Below are 18,348 nucleotides of genomic sequence, written 5' to 3'. Positions count from 1 at the left end.
GAATTCTTAAAGGCATTTTTATATAATCTTTAATAAGGAGAATGTGTTTGTGATTTATTGTCTTCTCTGTAGACCTGTTTAGTCAGTTCTTTGACTTGAGTTTGCAGCTTAAATTTTTAATGAAAGAAAACTGGGATTCTGTGGGGAAGCTGATCAGAGGAAGGCTGCTGTTGATAGAAAGAAGCATAGCACAGTGAGATAGATAAAAATAATGTTAACTCTCATACTTCTTTGTACCACTTGTGCACTTTCACACTGCTTTGTGTATTTGTGTACCTTTTTATTTCTTGCTAATAGATTATAAGCTTCTTGAGGGCAGGAACTGTGTCTTACTCATTTTTGTTTCTCCATTAGTGCCTACCACTATTTCTTGTTTGTAGTAGGTGTTCAGGAAATGTATACTGAATTGAATAGAGAGGAAAGTGTGGAAATTATTGTACCCAAATCATGTTCAATTGAGCAGAATTAGATAGGGATTTATTCAGTGATAAGTATTTACTGAGCATCTGCTTTGTATAAGACACTGGATTGGTTACTATGGAAATTACCAAAAAAAAAAAAGTGTATAACACAGCTTACAGTCTAGAGAGAGAAAATGTGTATTTTTCATTATGTTCTCCAAAATTGCTATTTTCATCAGTATGGTATATTTTGTTTTATTATAACCTGGACATCTAGTCAGACATTAACTGCTTTAGATTGAACGAAATTCCAAGAGGTATTTTTTCATTCAATAACAGAGGATTGATATTCCTGGCCTGAAGCCATAGAAGCTGTTTTTTGGTCAGTATTAAAACTCTTCCTTTTCTATGGCTTCAGGTGATGATGGGTAATGAATTGATATTTAGTCTACAAATATTGGATAAAACAGGTTTGATGATTCTGAAGGATATGGATTTTAAAGGAGATTTTAGAAATCCTTAATATAACAAAGATGCTGCTTTAGCTCTTAGAATATTTACCTGCTCATTTAAATTAAAAATGACTAAAATAATAATTTTTCAGCCTTATAACAAGCTAGCTTTGTGACTGGCTCAGATATTTCATATTCGTGACATATTATGTAATATTATTAAAGAATTTTAAGAGCTAGAGTTTTTCTATTCTGACTCCTTTATTTTACTGTTGAGGAAACTGAGGCACAGAGAGGTAGGCCACAAAGCCACCTAATGATTTAATGGTAGAGTTAGGGCTAAAATTCAGGACTCTGTACTGCTACATAAGTGATTTTTTGCATTAGTCTGTGCGATTAACAAGAGTCATTGGATAAGTAGGGGGAAATAGAAAACATATTATAGTTTAAACTATTGGATTAAAGTTGTTTTAATTTGAATTGCTTTTATAGTTTCAGCATTTATAAATTGTATGATAGCTATGATAAAAAAACCAAAAAATCTTATTACCTAATCCTTTTGGTTGGTTTGCATATTGGAAGTAAGAATTAAAGCTGGATATAATAAACCAGCAGGTAGTGAGTATATTGGAAGGGACCCTGGACTTGGAGTCAGGTGAGACCAGTGTTCAAATCTCTCTAAAACTTTACTAGCTCTAAGTCACATAGCCTGCTTGAGTGTCTCTTTCCTCATTTTACAGATGAGGATTTTTTTTACAAAAAGGAATAATAATACAATATTACAGAGCTATCATGAAATGTCAAATATGAAATGTGATCATTTATATAAAGTACTTTACAAATCTTAAATCACTTTATAAATGTTATCTATTATTAGTATTATTATTAATGCTTTTTCTAAAACTCTTTTCATGAATACTACTACTAATACCACCACCATTACTGTGTCCTGCTGCCATGATGTTATTGTGACTTGTAGATGGTGAATGATTTTCCTGAATTGGGCAAGAGAAACAGATTCTGTTTTTGAATCTAAAACTCTTAGCTTCTATCATCTTCATTGTTATGTAACACAAATGATAATACTCTAATTAAACTGCAGCTATCTTCTTAATGATGCCTCAAATATGTGAAATTTTTTTTTTTTAATGAATCTTATCTTTAAAAACACAGATAACCTTATTGATCACCTTCCTTCAGTGGACACACAGATGAATAAGAAGATTTCCCTTTTAAAGGAGCATGGCTTTTCAGAGTAAGTATCCCTCTTTAATGAAATTTTCATTTCAGAAAGCTTTCATAGCAAACCTTAGAGTAAACAGTTTTCTTCAAGGCTGACTTGATTAATCAAAAAATATTTATTGAATATAAAACAGGGTACAGTGCTAGGGACTTCTGTGGATAGACACATAAAACACAGTCCCTGGCTTCTAAGAGCTTAGGATTTACTTGAAGAGACCAGATGTACTTGCACACAGAATGAATTAAATGACCATATAAGGAGGCAGATGCTGAGTGGTATTTCTTTGATGTAGTGTAAGTGTCTTTATGAAAATATGGTAGCAGTGGAGTCCTTTAGGACAAAATAAAAGCAGCAGCAACTTATTTGGTGGTTGATTTGAGTTTCTTTAGATGTACTGTAATCTCATCAGGCCATATGTAGGTACTCATGTTTGAAGCCTGTTAATTTGTGGACATAGAAAAAAGGTTAAGGAATATACTCCAAAGTTGATTCGATGATATGGTAAATAAAATAGCTGTCTTGAAACCCACTGCAGATAAATTTTGCTTCATGGATAATCTGTGGCCAGTGCCCTATTCTGAGTGGGTTTCTTCCCACTTCTCCCTACCTTATTTACTCTTAAGCTTCTACCTCTTAACATGAAGCTGGTCTGAATATTTGTTAAAATAAAATATACAAAACATAATTAAGGAAGTAACTACACAAGATTCATTGAAAGTTAGAAATTATATAAGATTTCTTGAAAGATGAAATATAGATAAGTGAGGCACACCAAAGGTTTTGCCATTGTCATAGAGGAGAATCATCACAGTGCCCAAGTCAAGGGGTTTCCTATAAGTGATGATGTTCCTTAGATGCTGCTATTTGTGAATGACGTTGTCCTGATTGCAGCAAGCCTCAAATCTTAGGAGAGTCTCCTGAATGAGATTTGTAATCATGCTCAAGAGTTTTCTTAACTTTCCAAACAGGAAAAATTCAAATGGATAAAGAATGAATGACCTATTGTCCAGGCTGTGACATTCATTTGGGTGAACAACCTGTAAAACTAGTCCATTGGTGTGTATACACTGCAAATGGACTTTGAATTGGTCATAGAATTGGAAGAGGAGGCTTTATTAACTTTGGAAAATTGCAAAGTTATTTTAATGATCCAACCATTTTCTTTGAAGGGCCATCTTTTTAGTTTCAATAGTAGCCACCAATTTGGTGGTTGAGTCACAAACCGCTAAGGACAAGTGTATAATAAGAAAAAATAATGGGTGCTTGTGTTGGGAACCAGAGTTCACAGATTATAAGTACAGAGCTAGAAGCTACATTAGAGGTCATCAAGTCCAACCATCTCATTTTCCAGATGCAGAAATTGAGACCCAGAGAAGTGAAGAGACTTGTTCGAGGTCACCCAACTGGTAATTAATTGTCAGAGCCATGATATAAACCCAAGTTTTCTTACCTCCAAGTCATCACAGTCTTCACTGTACTGCAGTGTACAATCTGGATGGCTCCTCTTGATATGGTTGATGTAAAGTTAAGACGAGAATGAAGGCCCCCCCACCAGTGTGCTGGGTGGATCTGCTCTGGAGAATGTATGGAAAAACACGGACAAGTGTCACATAGTAGGCAGGCATGGTTTGGCTCTGACCTCCGTAATTGGAAGGAATGCCCTCATGGGTATTCATGGGTATCACAGATCCATTTGAATTATTGAGTAAATCTGCTATAAAATATATTCCAAATCAAAGAGTAAATGCTTTTGGATTATTCGTGTCATTTGTTCTCCACCTCCCTAGCCTTATCCCCTTAATATAGCTGATTTTTTCTCACTCTGAAATGAACTGTTATCCTCTGACAACTGCAGTCTCTTCTGATCAGTGAATTCTTCTGAAGGAGTATCCACACAAATTATGCTCACCTGGAACCCAGCTCAGTTCCTGATTTTCTGGACTGTTTTCTCACCTTGCCCCTACATAGTTAGCTTCTTCCCATCTCCCTAATCTCCAGTTCCTTTTCACATATTGTTTTCCCCTATTAGGATGTAAGGTCCTTGAGGGTAGGACCTATCTTTCTTTTTGCTTGTATTTGTATTCTCAGTGCCTGGCATAGAGTAAGTGCTTAATAAATGCTTTATTTATTCTGATTCTATCTATCATTTTGCTTTTACACATTTGTGACTTTTTCTGCCTTTTCCTTTGGCCCAAGATCATAGGCCACATATTGTTAAGCAGGATCTTAAAGAAAATTGCCATAATGGTTTGTCATAGTATGCTGCAGTGAAGAACTTATAATTTCTACCACTGATGGTTATTTTTGTTCTTTAGGAATTTAACTTTTGGATGGGATGGGCCATCTTGGAGACTGCTTACAGCCCTTAAGTTGTTATGTCTTGGAGCAGATGAATTGTAAGTTTCCGAGTTGCGTTCTCAATATGTGATTGAATATATTGTTCATTTACTTTTTTGTTTTTTGTTTTTTCTTTCTTTTTTTTTTTTTAAGGCAATTGGGGTTAAGTAACTTGCCCAGGGTCACACAGTTAGTAAGTGTCAAGTGTTTGGTCTGAGGCCGAATTTGAACTCAGGGCCTCCTGACTTCAGGGCCGGTGCTCTATCCACTGCGCCACCTAGCTGCCCCTATATTGCTCATTTAGAAACCAAGACTTCATTTGTCTTTGTACTTGTTATCACCAGCTTCAATTTGGAGGACAAGAGACATTGATCAGTCAGCAAGCATGTATTAAGTGCCTACTGTATGTCAGGCACTATATTAATGCATTGGGGATACAAATTCAAAGAACACATGTACAATCCCGATTTACAAAGAATTTAAATTCTGATCAGGAGACAAACATTTTTAAAGTAGTTAAAAGTATATATAACATAAATATAAAGTGTGTAAATACAAATATATACAATACGTTTAGAAGAAAATAAGAAAGATCTTGTGGGTTTGTATTGAGGCATAGCTTTTATGTTTCCCTTCTTGTAAGTGCTGCTAATGTTACCATGTTAAATATTTCGGTTCTAGTACATGCTGGAAGAAAGTGCTTCTTGGTGAAGTAATTTCAAACACAAATGAATGGAAGAGTTTTGTCTGGTCCAGAAAAATATGCTCTTATTATATAGAAGATGCCAAAACTGCACTTCAGAAGGTATATTTCTAAAACACAGCATTCTTTATTTAAAAAATCCTAGTTGGGTTAAACTATTCTGTTTTATCTGCACGTGAAATATGTGAATGTGAAATATGAATAGTATACTTTGGAGTGGTATTTAGTTGCTTTTAATAAAACAAGGTTGCAGGAATATTTTTGCACGTGGAAGGAACATGGAGATTTAATAGCATATGTATTTGCACATCTCAATAGAGCTTTATAGTGCAAACATTTTGTGTTTAGGAATTGCTTTGGTCTTCCATTAAAACAGTGATTCTCACACTTTTCCACAGTAATAGAAGCCTTCAGTTTAAATAATGCTTTGGCCAAACCCTTGTAGTAAAATGCTTTAAAATTATTATTTTAAAATTCTTATGAACAAAAAAGCATAATGTTCATGTAAAAAATAAGAAGCTTGAGTTGTGTCATGATATTTTTGCAGCACAGTGGGTTGAACTATTTATATTATGTTCCTAAGACAACTCAGTCATTGGAAAATTCTTCTGAAATTATTACTAATATTGATACTTACATCATTTCTAGATTTCCCATATGAAGGATGAGGAAGCAGCCCTGAAAGACCAGTTAACTTTGGTTGAGAATCTGTGGGTAGAAGAACTAAAGCTTCTTCAAGGGTCTGCAGATATTCTAAGGCATGTGCACCAAGAAACCACGTGACCTGCCCAGAGTTATTTCTTCTTTCTCTGTGGTGTGTGACTTTTTGCAGAATGAAGGCTGCGTTTGGTTATGAATGTTTTGGATCTTCTTTTGTTTGCAAAAACATCACCCCTTCCAGAAGCATTTATTAAGCACTTGCTATGTTCCAATCTCTGTGTTCAGTGCTGAAAGAACAAATGTAAAAGTAAGATAGTCCTCACCCTCAGGGAGGATACCTTCTCCTGGGGGAGGTAGGAGATGTTCAGCGATAAGTAAATATTCAATGTATACAAAATAAATACACATTTATGTGGGGAGTGACAGGAAAGGGGCACTAGCAATAGGGTGAATCAGAAAAGCCTCTTGAAAGAGGTTGCTTGAGCAGAGCCTTGAAGGGGTTTAAGGGCTGTAAAAGTACAAGGAAGGAAGAAGACCATTGTAGGTAAGGGATGATAGCTAGGGAAAAAATATGGAGGCAGAAGGTTCAATGTCTCATTCAGCAAGATATCCCATATATGCACTATCATAAAAGGCCAGGAAAAGTGCTGATGTGGCCAAAGTAATGTGGAAGCAGCCTGAAAATACAGGTTGGAGCAACATTGTGAAGGGCTTAGAGAAACCTGAACCACAGGCATCCTCTTGTCTCTAATTCTTTTTTACCACTTAAAAACACAAACACACAATATACATATATTATTAGCATAGTAAATATTTTATTATGTTAATTGAGGATTCTATTGATATACTAATTATATTAAATATTTGCATATTACCATAATATATATTAACATAATATATAATAAAATATGATGATATATTACATATAATGATGATACATGGTAATATATTAAGAGATAACAAAGAACCGAAACACTGTCTATACATACATCTACATGCATATATGTTATATATAGACAGAGAAAATTGGTCTTTGTGCCTTTAGAATAAGACTTATATAGACAGTGACTACAATAATGTAAACAAAAAAGATTTGAAAGTCACGCAAACTCTGATTAATTATGATGACCAGTCTTGGCCCTGAGAACAGATGATGAAACACATGTGCCTTTTCTTGGTAGAGAGGTAGGACACTCTGAATGTAGATGGGACATGTGCCATCAGATGTAGCTGGTTTTGCTTGTGTTCTTTTATGTTATGAAGAATGATCTGGAGAGGCATTATGTTGAGAAATCACACACACACACACACACACACACACACACACACACACACAGAGGTGTATTTGTATAGAGAGACAGTGTGATGTAGTGGATGCAGAGTTGTCCTTGGAGCCAGGAAGATCTGAGTTAGAGTCTTGCCTCTGATATATACAGACTATGATTCTGGGTAAGCCAGGTAAGCTCTCCATGCTCTAGGCAGCTTTCTAAAACTAAGTTACAGAGGAGCTGATTTGCATCGGTACAGGAAATTCCTCACTGGGAGCTTAGCATGAGTTAAATCACAAGTCCAATCTCTTTCCCTAGCTGTGTATGTGCACATACATGTCCACATATGTGCATGCACACAGATATGTGTTCACATATATAGGGATGTGTATAAACCCATCCTTACAGCCACATATATGTACAGAAAGAGCTAATGCTTCAAGGAAAAGTATAAGGAAGAAGAAAATGAGGGAATGTGTTAGAGGCCCCTGAACATGTGTAATCTCATGTCCTCTACTGAGCATCTTTACAAAATGAAAGCAACTCACATTTTCAAGATGCATGGAAACCATTTAAAAAAGATACAAGCTGAATGTACAATTCACTTGCCACAGGTAAAAGTCATTTTAGTATTAAATTAGCATCTTTTCTCCCCAACAGTCTTTCCCCAAAGAGTGGAGTGAGCTTTGGCTTCAAGGTCAAGATCGGGGTCATCTCCAGTAATTTACCCTCAGGTCCACTCTAAAAGGCACTTGAGGTTTAGAGAATTATCTAGAGACAGCCCCACCCATCTTTCCTCACTTTTGGTTGAGCTCCCAAAGGTTGGTTATATCCCTCTTCATTTGGTTGAGCTCCTTCACACCTCTGCCTGAGCTATCTTGATAAAGCTCTGAGGGGATAGTGACTTCTCTATTCAAAACCCTTTTATGGCTTCTTATTTCCTAGCAAGTTATGTATAAATACAATGGCGTTCAGAGTCATTGCGCAAGATGACTTTAACCTGATTTCCAATGCTTATCTCAGGCTACTCCCTTTTTTTCTTTTTCTTATTTTTTTGCTAGGCAGTGGGGTTAAGTGACTTGCCCAGGGTCACACAGCTAGTAAGTGTTATGTGTCTGAGGCCGGATTTGAACTCAGGTACCCCTGAATCCAGGGCTGGTGCTGTATCCACTGCGCCACCTAGCTGCCCCACTACTCCTTTTTTCTAGTCTGTATTTTAACCCAACTCTTCCTTTTGTCCTGTCCTTTTTGTACCTTTGCTCATACCTGTCACTAGAGTGTATTTCATGCTAGCAGCAAGTGATGAGTGATGATGGTGTCATCCGGATATGAGTGTTTGTGTTGGGGGAGGGTGTCACATACATATACACACCCATGGAATGATGATGGCTTCAGAGTTCAATCCTTATCCCCCTGAGGGCCGTTCAGGGATAAGGGAGAGGTTCTCCCTCTATTGCAGTAATCAAGGAGTTAGCTTGACAACCAATTGGTTGTACTGGTTGAAAATGTAAGCACATTTGGATGTATGCATGCATGGTGTAGACATATCCTGAGAGCTAAAACTGAGGCTAGCTCTCCTAGAAATTGTTCTTGAGGATCAAAACATCTCACCTGGACACTTAGCTAGTAAGTAGATAGGAAGAGTTGACTGATTCCCAAAGGAAGTGTCTGTTCCAGTCAACAGTGGGACTGGGCCCATGAATCACTGTTGCACTTCCAGCCTGGGTGAGATAGAAAAAGCCAATCTCTTTTAAAAAAAAAAAAATGTTAAAAAGAAAAAAAAGAGAATAAAACTGAAGAAAGTACAGAAGAAAACACACGCAAGACAACTTTGAAAATAACATTGAATTAAATACTTTTTAAAAGTACATAATGGAAGGATAATCCTCTATGTTGTACTTTGTATATGGCAGGGGTGCATCTATGAAGTTTGGATTCAGTCAAAAGGCCACACTTGAGGACCTAGAGGGCCACATGTGGCCTCAAGCCTGCAAGTTCCCCACCCCTGGAATATGACTATGTTTTTTTCAATGTCCATTAACTTCTCAATAAAACAGTTAAAAGATACTAACAAAGTGAGAGCATGGAGTGTCAGCTAAACATGTCAGCATTGTAATTTGACAGCTAAAAAAAAGTTGTGGTTTTTTTTTAAACACCAAACTAGTGATTTTATTGGTAAATTTCCCTTGAGGAAACTCCTACCGCTATAAATTGTCACTTAGAATTTTAGAGTTGCCTGCAAACTTAAGCTTTATTAAGAGGGAGATAGCATCCAAAATGAGGTATATATTAATCACATTGTGCTTTTCTCCAATTAGACATCTGAAATATTGTGTTACATTATAGATGCCACATTTTGGGAAGGATTTTGACAGAATGAAACCTATCTAGAAGAGGTTACCAGGATGCTGACAAAATTGGAGACTGTGCCATGTAAAGTTTGGTTGAAGGAACTGTGTGTATGGTTAAACTTTGAGGAAAAGAGAATCCTTAGGGGAGACATACTAACTGTTTTCCAGGTATTTCAATTGCTCTCTTGTGGATATGATTTTATTCCCTGCAGATGGCAGAATTAAGAGCCATGGGTGGAAGCACTGAAGCTAAGATGGAGCAGAATTAGAATTGCCTAATTTGAAAATTGAAACATCTTGATTGAAAAATCAATTTTTTTCAGTTTTTGCAAAAATAAAGCCAATGCAGCCATGATTAGAAGGAAATCAGAGAACTGAGAAACAATTATTACAGCCAGTGACTCTAATAAAGACCTTATTTGTACAATATATGGAGAACAGAGTCAAATTTATAAGAATACAAGTGATTCCCCAATTGATAAATGGTCAAAGAATATGAGCAGACAGTTTTCAAATGAGGAAATTAAGACTATGTATAGTCATATGAAAAAAATACTCTAAATCACTATTGATTAGAGAAATGCCAATTAAAACAACTCTGTGGTACCACCTCACCTGTCCAATTGGCCAATATGACAAAGGAAAATAATAAATGTTGGAGAAGATGTGGGAAAATTGAAATACTGATGCATTGTTGGTGGAGTTGTGAACTGATCTAAATGTTCTGGAGAGCAATTTGGACTTATGCCCAAAGGGCAACCAAACTATGCATACCCTTTGATCCAGCAATACCACTTCTAGGGCTATTTCCCAAAGAGATCACAAAAATGGGAAAAGGATCCACATGTACAAAAATATTTATAGCAGCTCTTTTTGTGGTGGCCAAGAATTGGAAATTGAGAGGATGCCCATCCATTGGGGAATGGCTGAACAAGTTGAGGTATATGAATGTAATGGAATACTATTGTGCTATAAGAAATGATGAGCAGGCAGACTTCAGACAAATCTGGAAAAACTTGTATGGACTGATGCTGAGTGAAGTGAGCAGAACCAGGAGACATTGTACACAGCAACAGCAACCTTGTGTGATGACCAACTTTGATAGACTTAGCTCTTTCCAGCAATACAATGATCTAAGACAAATCCAAAAGACTCATAAAGGAAAATACTGTCCACATCCAGAGAAAGAACTATGGAATCTAAATGCAGATCAAAGCATACTATTTTCTCCTTTTTTTTTTCTTTCTTGTGGTTTTTCCCTTTCCTCTGATTCTTCTTTCACAACATGACTAATGTGGAAATATGTTTGATATGATTGTACATGTATAGCCTATATCAGAATGCTTGCCATCTTGGGGAGCAGGGAAGGGGAAAAATTGGAACTCAAAATCTTATAAAAGTGAATGTGGAAAACTATCTTTAAATGGAATTAGAAAAAAGATAAAATTTTACTATTAAGTGGAAAAAATCCATTTTTTCATTTCAATGTGTTTTCATTGGGGAGGATTTTTATTGCATTGTGGTCATTCAAAAATGTGTTTACCATTTCAACTTTTTGCTTTCATGAGGTGAATTTTAATGTATGGTCATAGAAGGAATCTCAGAATTGCTTTGAAGTAAACTTTAATTTCTAATGATTTTGAGCATGTTTTCATGGGGTTTTAACTAGCTTTTTTTTTCCCTTTGAGAGCTGACCATTCACTCCCTTTGGCAAATTGTCAGTGGAGACAGACTTATTCAAAACCTGAATCAATTCCTTATATATCTAAGAAAGGAAAGTTTTATCAGAGAAATTTGCTGCCAGGGTTTTTCCCAGTTATCTCCTCTTTCAAGTTTAGATGAGTTGGTTTTGATTGTACATACACTTTGAAATTTTATGTGTTAAAATCATTCATTCAAATTCAAAATAATTTATTTTGCTTTTTGTGAACCTCTCTCTTGTTTGCTTAGAAGCTCTTCTAGTTTTCGTAAATCTGAACCTAAAGGTCCCAGAAGACAACAGGAAGCATTCAGTGAGTCAAGGGAGAACAGCAACTAGGGATAGGTTAGGCGGGCTCCCTTCTGGCTCAGCTGAATCAGTCTCCAGCTTCTTGCCTCTCCCTGGGTGGGGACATTCCCTGCACAGTCTCAGGCTGTGCCGTGGGGGGCCTGCAGTTTCACCTCCTGGCAGGTCCTGGCCTTCTCTTACATTCCCCAGAACATTCAGTGGTCAGCTGCTCTTCCCCACACTGAATGAGGTGCAGAGTGGCAGTAACAGAATTGCAAAGTATTAAGGAGCTACTTTATGGGAGGACAAATTGAAGCAACAATCATTACCCTGAGGGGCTCCATTGACTACTGACCTGGATTTAGTTCACTTTTCCAGGACCAGTGGGAAGACCTAGAGTAGAAGCTTCATGAAAGTTCATTAATTATATGATTAATTACATAATATTTCATTATATATAACATCAAAAGGATAAATAATAGTATAATTAAATTTATTATTTATTATAATGAAGGTTTATTAAGAGGCCAAGCTTAAGACCCTGTGTCCTCTGACTTCAGGGTAAAAATAGTTCAAAATATTAACCTGTGATTCTATCTCCTTGCTGCCCCACCCCCACTCCCAAGAAATCAAAAGACCTTCTCTCCATACAAAATCATAGGAAGGCCCCTTATAAAAAACATGCAAATAACAATCTCACTGAAATTATCGTGGAGTTATTTTCTTTTCCATCGAGAGGGGCAGTATCTACTTAATTGAGCACAGATTAAACACCTTAATTAACAATAAAACACATAATGTATGTAACTGAGGGCATGATCTTGGTTTGGCAGCCCTGGTATAAAACTTTACAGGATCAAATAGAAAAAAAAAATTAAAAGAGAAGAGTCCCAGAAAAACCATACAAAGTCAAATAATTTTCTTATGCCTCCCAACTACAGCTTAACCTTTAAATAACTACTACCTTGATCCTGTATAGGTAGGGTCTCATGGGATCCTGTGGTTCACACAGAAGCCTGTTTAGGCTGAGAGTTAGTTGCTAAGGTTCATAGGAAGTTAAATGATCACATAGTAAGTAGCAGACTTGGGATTTAAACCCAAATTTTAATTAAAAATCCTCTACTCTTTCCACTACACTGATTGAGCTTGATTTGCCTATTTGTCTTTGAGCTACAATTTCTCCCAATATGGCCCATATGCATTTAACTCTACATTTTTTTTGAACAGAAATTTTTGTGAAGGAGTATGCTTAAATGAGTAATCTGCCAAAATGCATTAATACCAGTCAAGAGATCTTCAAATTTACAAAGAATCTTGGGAATTATAAGAGAAGCCTTGCATTCCCATAGAAGGAAGCTTTGTAATAGAGGTAGCTTGCAATATGGCATCAGAAAGTTATTCTACCTGAAGATCACCCTGACAGCCTGTAAGGAATGGCCCAGTTAATGCCCCAAAGCACACATGTGCCCCCTGAACCCAGTTGTGTTGACTTGTCATACTGGCATTTCCCCAGCATAAGAAACCTGCATGCATTACCTATTTCTGTGATGAAGCAGATTCTGTATGTAAAACTTGATCAGGAATGAGTAAAATTTCAGAGTACTTAGTGATTTATTGGTAGCCTTTGAAAACTTTTTATTCCATTTAGGGAATCTGAATTTTGCATGTTTTTCCACTATTACAAATATTGAATCATTAGAAATCTCAGTCATTACAAATCTCTCACATAATTAGTAGGCAACTCAAGGAGAACACCTTATAGGAATTAGCTGTGACAATTAGTAAAGGCACAAAATGTACTTTTCTTTTTATTTCTTTATAAATGTAAATTTTTAAATCAAATCCAACATGTATAACACTAAAGTATCACTAGAATAGATTCACAAATTTACCATTTTTCAACCTTTTTCTCTGACACAAACTGGCCATGAGGTTCTGTAACACCTGGAGGTAAAAGAGCCAAATAAACTGGGGTTTCAGCTCCTTCCTCTACACTTTTGGCAGCATTGATTCCTCCCATGTCAGTTCTTACCCATCCTGGGCAGCAGGCATTCAGAAGAATGTTATCACCTTTCCTCTGCTCATTCAGTTGCCTGGCTTGGATTCTTGACAAGACAGTGACTGCAATCTTGGACGTTCCATAAGCAGTGTTAGGCCAACCTTCCTTCTCATGCACTCCCTTCTTTGCATCTTCCACAGACTTGTTCATGAGCCCCACCAACTCTTCCTCTGTGATTGTGTCACTCCTAAACTTCTGCTGCAGTTCTGGGCTGCATTTTTTAAGAGCGAATGCACTCATCATGCTAGAAACATTCACCACTCTACCTGTGATAAAACATATGGAGACATCCTTTGTCATATACTTCTTACAATCATTCTTTGAAAGCATTCAAAGTTTATAGTTATTTCTTCATGGTATTGTGAGATACCTATACATTTTTACTAGCTGAAGATGGAGCTTTTTTTTTGTTAGGATGGGGAACTATGGTTTATTTGTCCACACATCTAAAAATCATTTTGCAAAGGAATAATAAATGAAACAAATGGAAAAAAACATAAAGTGCTTTCTATGTGCCAGGTACAATGCTAAATTTGAGTATATGAACATAGATGGCAATGTTGCATGGAAGAATTGAACCTGCCTATCGATATTTAATCAATGTTTGATTAAACACTCTTCTAATAGAATGAGAGGAAATTTCCAGTCAAACTGATTATAAAATCATGAAATTGATCTATAGATCTCATAGGCCTTAGCCCTATTAAGATGTATTTGCATCTGTCTTTAAAATGGCAATAAGCAAAAAGGATCCTTTGATTGATAGCTGTCACATGTCTAGAAGTAAGTAGGTGATGCTGCGTAGAAATAAGAGAAGGTACCCTCCCCCCCCAAGTCCTTATGATGGCTTATAAAAACATTTACTGACACCTGGGTCCTTCTCACTAGTGGACACTAGCTCTACCTTTTAGAACTGGTAGTTCAGAGGTTAGGTTATTCTCCCTGTAGAAAATCCCAGCCAAATCATGTAGCTTTCGTAATTGTCTTTCCATTGTTTTGCTGGGATTATCTACAGGGAGAGTAACCTAGCCTCTGAAACAATTTGTGGAGGTGTCCAAATGCCAAAGTCCTCCCATGGAATTTGAATTAGAAGCCACTACGTCAATAGTGATACCTTGGTAGTAGCCATGAAGCCTTTTTTTTTCAATGTTACCCTTTGTATTCCAGTAAGAAAATAAAGATATTTAATTTTAAAAATTACTGTAACCGACAAAGAACACAGAAAATGAGAAGGCATAAATGGATTGTAATCTATAATGCTGGAAGTCATACCCAGATGGATGAGATGAGAGGTCCACTAGCAATTTGTGTCAAATGAATCTGTCATCCAACTGTTTCAGAAGTTCCCTCCAACAAACACCCTAACCATCCCCTGCATTACCTTTATTCATGTCTCTCCATTTGTTTAGGGCGAGGGGAGGTCCTATGGATTTTGCCAGAAACCTTCCTCATTTTCTCCTGACTTCATTCTGACTGTTTATCTGTCACTCTTTACTGTCACCACATGACTAGCCCATCTTCTCTGCTTATTCCATAAGTGCTCTTTCACAGATCTCTGGAATTCCTCACTGGTTTGATGTTTCAGACTGCTAATACCCATCAGGAACTTCTCTACTGCCTTTCATGGAGTAGTAATTTTTTAATCCTTTGGAGACTGCTGGATTCTGTGACATTGCCATATAGCAACAATTGCAAAATGTTGGCACTAAAAAATGGGTCCAAAAATTTTCTTTTTAAAAAATGGATCTCTGCTTTTATGGGAAGCTTGTGGTCATTAAAAGAGCTCTGTAATTTCTCAAAAGTGTTCCAGCTTGTTCCTTTCCTTTTCTTTAACTTAGGGCCTGAGAGTATATAAATCTCTATCTCTATCTGAGACAGACAATTCAGGTGTACTGTCAGGCTATAATTGAAAAAGAAAAAAGGTCAGGGTAGAGTGTCTTGAGGAAATTTGTGTTTGTCCATATATATATGTATACATGTACATATAGCTTGTGAATGGAATATATAAGTATATATACATATACATGCACATACATGTGTAGATATATATGGACAATACTTGATTTCTTGGAAGATGTCACAACAAAAATTATGTAATCCTTTTCAATGACCTTCTTATCATAAAAGTTAGGTGAGCCGTAAAAAGGGAGAGGTATCTTATGATAATGGAGATCAGCATAGTGTTCAAGTTGTTGAGAGATTCTCTAGATATTTCTGTGGATGACATTGTGCTGATTGCCTTAAAACATTTACAAGCTTCCTGAAACAGATCTATGACCACTCAAAAGTGTCTAGTCTGACCAACCATACCAGAAAGATAAAGATTGTCATAATAATTTTTGCAAGTTTTTCATCCTTAAATATCCTTGGGATGACTTTTCATAGTTGGATCTCTTACCAAGTTTTCCTTTTTTTTTTTTTTTTTCTAGGTAATTGGGTTAAGTGATTTGTCCAGGGTCACACAGCTAGTAAGTGTGAAGTGTCTGGGGCAGGTTTTGAACTCATTCCAAATACTGAATTTACCTTGGGGTTTTATCAGAGGCAATAATTCTGCAGATACAGCTCTGGTGCCAAAAAAGTTGGTTTGCAGTGTCACCTCAGCTTGAATAGGAAAAGGTGTGGTATCAGACTCTAAAAAGAAAAGAGGGGGAGGGGAAGAAAGAAGAAAATGAAGAGTAAGTTACAGTAATCAAACTGAACACTTGCAGCAAAGAAATTCACCTAACTTTAAAAGAAGGGAGATAAGTATTTATATAGTTCCTACTATGTGACAGACACAATTATCTCACAACAAAGCTTCCAGGTAGGTGCCTTTATTATACCCATATTACAGTTAAGCAGCCTGAGGCAACCAGTGTTAAGTGATTTGCCCAAGGTCAGACAGGTAGTAAGTGTCTGAAGCTATAGCTGAACTCTGATGTTCCTGACTCCAGGCCCTGTGCTCTCTCAGCTAAGACCCTTAGAGTGGAAGGAAAAAAGAAAAGCTCACCAAAATGCCCAGAGTAGTTGGTGCATTAAATAGCCAGTTTGAAAGTCTTGGTTGAGGCTTAAACTTCTCAGAGAAAGCATACATAGAAATGCAATTTATGATTACATGAACAGGATATGTACTGTACCTTCTGGGGGAATAGAAGATGTTCAGAGATAAGTAAATATTAGATCTATACAAAATAAATACAGTAACATTACCTACCCAAAAACCTCCTGGGACTTTGATACCTTGTGAAATTCAGAAATGTTTTGTTAATTACAAATATTCAACAACTTCAATTCAACAAGCATTTATTGAAGAAACTTTATGTGCAAACAACACCAGTGGGGATATAACACACACAAAAGTAACTGTATGTACTAAGCTGCCAACACTCTCCTTAGAAGGCTATAACACTTACACCAGTAGATTAATAGGAGATATAAACAAAATGATAGAAAAAATTTCTCCAGGTAGGATCAAATAGATGGATCAGTGGATTGAGGGCGTGTCCTGGAATTAGGAAGAGGGAAGTTCAAATTCAACCCTAGACACTTACTACCCTGTGACCTTGGGCAAGTCACTTAACCTCTGTTTGCCTTAATCCACTGGTTCTCCACGAAACCACTCCGGTATTTTTGCAGAGAAAACCCCAGGAAGAGTCGAATAACACTGAACAACAACAGAACGCATTAACAACCTGTAGCTACTTTTTCTCCCTGGAGTGAGGAGTTCTGTATTTTACAATGAGTACAATCAATAAATTTTAGTGATTTTCATTTACACGCAAGTTCGTACCTTTGAAGGCTATCCCAGCATTGTTGACCAGCACATCCAAGCCCCCATACCGCTCCTTGAGAAATTCCCGCAGGGTCTGAATGCTCTGCAGGTCATTGATGTCCAGCTGGTGGAAAACAGGGTTCAGTCCCTCCTCCTTCAGCTTCTTCACCGCCTCCTGGCCCAGGGTCGGATTCCTGGCGGTGAGAATCACGTCCCCGGGGAATTTCTTGCACAGATCGCGCACGATGGCCAAGCCAATCCCCTTGTTACTGCCGGTCACCACGGCCACTCTGCTGCTGGAAGACATGACTCGGGGCTGTAGAGTGCAGGAAGTGCAAGATACTGAGCCGGGGCTTGCTGGGGATGCAAGCCAGAGAAGGTGACTGGGCAGCAGGAGAGAGCGTGACGAGATGTTTGAGCTGCAATTTGTGGCTGGCACTGGATATAAAGTCCATTCTTTAGCGCAGCACCTCCCCTCATCCCTAGAACTACCTGTTGAAGGTGAATAAATAACTTCTCAGGTGCTCTCTTCACTCTCCTACACATGCCAGTCTCTCTCTACTAAGGAAGGGAGAGCAGCCAGCCAGTCCCAGGTTTCTAAATTCCAGGAGGGGTGCACGGGGAGGGGAACAAAACGGAAAAAAAAGAAACCACGGACTTCTAAGAGGGTTGATGCGTTTTCTTTTGTCTCCCTCTGTAGCTCTCTAGGATAATTATTTAGCTAATAAATATTTGCTTTTCCCCTAATTTGTTTCTCTTAAATCCCCACTAAGTTCTGCCTAATGAGCCGCTAAAAGTCTTAGTTCAATGCACCCAGGTGTGATGGCAGAGCAGGGAGCCAAATATTTGGAAAGTGTCCAAGATACTCCCAAATTCCAAAGAATTAGTGGGAAGTATCTCAGAAAATTTATCTCTACAATAGGTTATCAGTTTACGCTGTGAGAATTTGTGAGTAGAAAGACTATTAAAGCTTCTTTAAATGTCTGCAGATATTCTAAGGAATATGCACCAAGAAACTGCCTGACCTGCCCAGAGTTATTTCCTCTTTCCCTGTGGTGTGTGACTTTTTGCAGGATGCAAAGTTCCTATGAGTATGAATGTTTTGGACCTTCTGTTGTTTGCAAAAGCATCACCCC

The 18,348-nt window shown here is 37.3% G+C and overlaps 2 protein-coding genes across 8 annotated transcripts in view; one reads left to right on the top strand and one right to left on the bottom strand.

Moving 5' to 3' along the window:
- SETD4 (SET domain containing 4) overlaps nt 1-9,917 on the top strand; it is a 36,119-nt gene extending 26,202 nt beyond the window's left edge. For 3 of the 7 annotated variants that reach the window (XM_027875635.1, XM_027875630.1, XM_027875631.1), the window contains exons 8-12: nt 2,027-2,108; nt 4,412-4,492; nt 5,115-5,238; nt 5,785-5,894; nt 9,411-9,618. In XM_027875635.1, coding sequence (XP_027731436.1) covers nt 2,027-2,108; nt 4,412-4,492; nt 5,115-5,238; nt 5,785-5,894; nt 9,411-9,444 — 431 coding nt within the window. In that variant the 3' untranslated portion in view covers nt 9,445-9,618. The other 4 variants (XM_027875634.1, XM_027875633.1, XM_027875632.1 and 1 more) reach the window with 4 other exon arrangements.
- Nucleotides 9,918-12,710: 2,793 nt separating this feature from the next.
- Nucleotides 12,711-17,698, bottom strand: LOC114052828 (carbonyl reductase [NADPH] 1-like). Its single transcript, XM_027875567.1, has 3 exons — nt 17,231-17,698; nt 15,985-16,092; nt 12,711-13,727 (listed from the first exon to the last, which is right to left on the bottom strand). The coding sequence occupies exons 1-3, from the start codon at nt 17,517-17,519 to the stop codon at nt 13,291-13,293; spliced, it is 834 nt and encodes a 277-aa protein (XP_027731368.1). The 5' UTR covers nt 17,520-17,698; the 3' UTR covers nt 12,711-13,290.
- Between the last annotated feature and the right edge of the window lie 650 nt (nt 17,699-18,348).

This window comes from Vombatus ursinus, unplaced genomic scaffold (genome assembly GCF_900497805.2).
Source record: "Vombatus ursinus unplaced genomic scaffold, bare-nosed wombat genome assembly UNPS02014809.1, whole genome shotgun sequence".
Classification (NCBI taxonomy): domain Eukaryota; kingdom Metazoa; phylum Chordata; class Mammalia; order Diprotodontia; family Vombatidae; genus Vombatus; species Vombatus ursinus.
This window is presented reverse-complemented; position numbering and strand designations above follow the sequence as displayed.